This window comes from Ascidia mentula, chromosome 7, assembly GCF_947561715.1.
Source record: "Ascidia mentula chromosome 7, kaAscMent1.1, whole genome shotgun sequence".
Taxonomy (NCBI): Eukaryota; Metazoa; Chordata; class Ascidiacea; order Phlebobranchia; family Ascidiidae; genus Ascidia; species Ascidia mentula.
Window position 1 is genome coordinate 7,551,972 of NC_138572.1, and position 4,511 is coordinate 7,556,482.

Below are 4,511 nucleotides of genomic sequence, written 5' to 3' on the forward strand. Positions count from 1 at the left end.
ATGGCTGATGAGGAGGATTTGCGGTACAAAGTTGCTCTCAGAGCAGTAATCAACGGCATTACAGTGGAGGGAAGCTTTGAATCTTACCAAAAGCAGTACAGTAAGCGAAGCAAACTATACGATGAGCAACACAGAACATTACAACTTGACCAGCCGCATATTGCCGTTGAATTAATTTTAAAGCATATCAGGAATGACAATACAACAACCTTGCTGGATGTAGGAACAGGTAAAGGGTGGTGACAAAATTCCGGTGACTGGAATCGGGGACTAAATGCCAGATTCCATACAGGAATTACTTTACATTGATGCTGCTGGCGTAATTTTCGACTCCATGTCGCATGTGTTCGTGATTTTACTTTCAAGTCGTTCATAAAGTATCTTTTGATACTTTAGTTTTGGTTGGTTCCAAGCTGGTTCGTTTTTGTCAATTTCACTGTATTGTATGTTTGCGGTATTTTTAATTGTTTCGACGGGAGAATAAATTACGTATGCATGTAGCCCTGTGTATGTTATAAACATTCGGAATTCAGAAACAATTGTAGTTTTTATGTTTCAGGAACCGGCAACATTCCACTGCTTCTACGAAAACAAAAGTTTGTGGGTCAAATTGACTTGTTGGATGCTAACATTGAAATGCTGGATGTGGCGAGAAAAAAAGAAATAAAACCGAGGTCTAAGATCAAAACTTACATTGAATTGTGTAAATCGCTGGTGGGCCGGTTACATAAATTGATGTAAGTCTCTATATAACGTTGGGACCCTCAACCCAAATTTTACTGAATGAATTTCAAAACGCATAGAGACTTGAACGGTAAAATGTGGCGAGAAAATAGAAATAAGTTATAGGTTTGATATCTTTCAACAAATATTACACAAAACTCTAAACCCAAAATTTGTGAAAAAAACTTGATGAGACCTGGGACGTCGAAACTTGCTGTCTTTATTCTAAGTATCCAATCTTATGTTATTTTAGAAACGTCATTTTCGCCACATTGGAAAGAGAAGGCAACCTTCCTTTGGAACGAAAGTCTTACGATATTGTGACGTGTGTCGCGTGTTTGTACACAAACAACGTACCTGCACCATGCCTTAAAGTTAATATGACTTTTAATTCTCTACCTTTTACAAAATTGTGCAAAAACTAGGGTTGCTATGCGTCCAAATTTTCCCTAAACATGTCCTCTATTTTGGTGCTAAAATTTGCGTCGAAGGTATATGGCATTTGAAATCCAAAAGTTCGGCAAAAAGTTCGGAAAAAAAGAGTCATCGGCTTAAAGTGCCCAAAAATGCGTTGTAACCTTGACTTCCACCTATCCATCTACCTACCTAACTAACTGTTATAATCACTTCAGGAATTTCTGGAAGTTTTGAAGCAGGGAGGTTGTCTTCTGTTCAATCTGGTTGAGTTTGAAAGTCCATATGGCTTGGAAATGCAAAGTATAATTGACCACCTGCTCGGCAGTAATAAAATGAAACTGCTTGAAATGAAACATTTTAACACCATAAAATCGCCACCCTACCTACCATCTGTTATGTACATCTACAAGAAGCTTTAAAAAGTCATGCATTGTGTGTTGGTAATTTCACCAGTTATTGTTATTTTATCCAAGAAACAAACATTATTTGTTGTGCAGAAAAATATCAATCAGTGTGAGTAATTTATGATTCTTCATCAATCTAATCTGTTGCTTGCTAGGGTATTTTTTCCTGGTTATCACAATGTTTGAAAATGTAAATCTTCGTCGGAAAACAATGATTGCATTCTCAGACAACTGATAAATCACAGAGATTGATCTTATAATAAGTTTGTCGGTTCTTGCGAAGTACTTCCAGCAGTATCCGCTTTCTTGAGTAAAAAACAACAGCTGACAAAGTGCCCACTCATTTGTGATTTGATGTTGCTCACCACTTCTGTACGCATTTACCACAAACACATTTTTCGGTTGTAACTAAAATTTAATAAATTCAGTATCATAACATTAAGTGACACTCCTATATACAGACATTTATTTACCGGCAATGCTGAGTGGTTAACAGTGAGCGTGTAGTGAATGTTCTTGCCAGTTACGCTGACAGCAGGAAATTCATCGGGACCAAAACAAAATTAAATAGTTTATTTTGTGTTTATGCAAGATTGCAAAGCGAATGTTTGAAATTTATTATGACCTGTCAACAAAAAAAAATTTTCAATCATTGACCACCCTGATTTCAGTATATTTCGCCATCTGATCTTTATTAATAGTTTACTCTGTTGTTTTTTTTGGTAGCGATAACGTCTAAAATTGGCTAATCGGTATATTCTGTATTGGTTTTTCGATCAAAGTAATAAAAACTCGGCGAAATAACAATACACAACACACGCAGTTTAAATCTTTTTGTAAATGTACATAACAGATGGAAAGTAGGGTGGCGAATCTATGGAGTTAAACTTTTTCACTTCAAGCAGTTTCATTTTCTTGCTGCTGACCAGTGTATCAATTATGCTTTCCACTTCCACGCAATATGGACTTTCTAAGTCGACTAGATTGAAAACAAGACAACCACCCGGCTTCAAAACGTCCAGAAAATCCTAAAAACAATCATAACATTCAGGTTGTTAAAAGACTTTTTGCACAACTCCTAAAAGTCCTAATTATCAGTAACCTTTAGACTTGATGCTGGTACGTTGTTTACGTACATACTGCCAAGGCAGGTGACAACATCGTAAGATTCCCGTTTCAATGGCATGCTGCCGTCCCCTTTCAAAGTGTGCAAAATAACGTTTCTAAAATAAAATATGGTTACAATATTTAAAAAGCACTTTGAAGATAGAGCCAGACTTACGTTAATTTAAATAACTGGTATATCAACCACTAAATGCAAATTATGATCTTGTACCTCGGTTTTATTTCTTTTTTACTTGCCACATCCAGCATTTCAACGTTAGCATCCAATAGGTCTATGTGACCCAAGAAGTTTTCTTTTCTGAGGATCAATGGAATGTTCCCGGTTCCTAATCAATACATACGTAAAACAACATTTGTGGAATCAGTTGATCAGTGTTTTGCATAGTTTTTACCTTCCCCTGAAGAGATTGGTGATTTAAGAACGCCCCCTTTGATTGGTTAAATATATAACAATAACAGTTTCTCAAAGTTAGAAATATTATATCAATTCAACATGGTGATATTAGCCATGTGAAATCTGTGACTACTTAATGCAGAGTTTCCCATATTTGAGAGTGAACCCCAAACCCACTAATTCTCCAACGATTTCAGAGATGAAACCACTAATTTACATGGTATGTTCTCGATTCTAGATGTTCAAAATTTATTAACTATACCTGTTGCCACATCCAGCAAAGTAGTAGTATCAACGTTTCGTATATGCTTTAAAGTTAGTTCTGCGGCAATGCGGGGATGAACAATTTTTAAGATTCTGTGTTGTTCGTCGTACAGGTTGCTTCGTTCACTGTACTTAAGTTGAAAAGACTCGAAAGTTCCCTCGCCTAAAAGTCCGTTATTTACAGTCTTGAGAGCTTCTTCGAGACTTACTGCTTCGCTGTCATCCATGTTTAAACCAACTTCTTGAAAATGTCGATTTTTATTTCAGTTGAGCTAAAAGTATAGTTTGGTAATTCACACAGGGCTTCTCCGAGAAAAATAGTTATTCTGATTTGCGTTTCAGTCGTTATTCAACAAACCTTGTCAAATCAAAGGAATTTGGGATAAATAATACATAAGTTTCTTTGTGCACCAATAAATACATAACTTATTCGTTCCTAAACCCCTGAGCATTGACGTTTTGAATCCTAACTTTGAAGACACTTGAAATAATTCACGTGTGTCAGGGATACTGAAGCAAATGCCTTCCACACTCACTTTTGACATGCTGCGATTGCTACAGACATGTTGCGCCGCTATATACGGTAAAGGAAGACGGTAATAATGCAATAAAACCTTACGCTTGTACACATAAAGTTCTGTCACTATATGTTGCACTATCACGTATTAATTAACAAATCCTTATTCAACAGCTGTTATTCGCCCTGTAGAATTTGCACGCCTGGAACGTGCCAGCTTCCACATTGCAGCTTCCACATTGCAACTTCCACATTGCAGCTTCCACATTTTCCCCTAGTGAACGCGACTTGACTCAACATTGGTTCTCTGTTGAACATACACTTAGTACAACACATAACGTAATCAATCATAATAACAACACACCAACTTTTTGTAATCCAGGTCCAATTCAAACCTTTTTGTTAAATTATAACAACTTATTTTTCATTAAAAGCTGCCTTTAAAAGCGTGGCCAGTACGGGGAAATGTCACGTCACATATGCCAAGCGTCACAAAAGGGAAACATAGAAAACGTAACCCTCGCTGTAACATCTCATATAAGGTTAATTGGCTACATCCAAGTCAGAACATTCGAACATCAATAACTAAAAGGGTCAACAAAGCAACTACGCAAAGTTGCATTTCTAACAAGGACTAATACAATTTCAAAAATTCAAGTTTGCAACT

General features: G+C 36.6%; 2 protein-coding genes across 3 annotated transcripts; one reads left to right on the plus strand and one right to left on the minus strand.

The window, feature by feature from the left end:
• Positions 1 to 1,559, plus strand: LOC145909447 (uncharacterized). The gene is made up of 4 exons (XM_082996838.1): positions 1 to 229; positions 560 to 737; positions 977 to 1,097; positions 1,356 to 1,559. The coding sequence occupies exons 1-4, from the start codon at positions 1 to 3 to the stop codon at positions 1,557 to 1,559; spliced, it is 732 nt and encodes a 243-aa protein (XP_082852964.1).
• A 728-nt stretch (positions 1,560 to 2,287) lies between these two features.
• On the minus strand, positions 2,288 to 4,511 carry LOC145908664 (ubiquinone/menaquinone biosynthesis C-methyltransferase UbiE-like). Of its 2 annotated transcripts, none has more exons than XM_082995986.1 (5): positions 4,213 to 4,511; positions 3,326 to 4,151; positions 2,881 to 2,995; positions 2,647 to 2,767; positions 2,288 to 2,572 (listed from the first exon to the last, which is right to left on the minus strand). In XM_082995986.1, exons 2-5 carry the CDS (start codon positions 3,552 to 3,554, stop codon positions 2,369 to 2,371), a joined length of 669 nt encoding a protein of 222 aa, XP_082852112.1. In that variant the 5' UTR covers positions 3,555 to 4,151; positions 4,213 to 4,511; the 3' UTR covers positions 2,288 to 2,368. The 2 variants fall into 2 exon arrangements, with proteins under 2 accessions (XP_082852112.1, XP_082852111.1); XM_082995985.1 differs by having other exon boundaries at positions 4,209 to 4,511.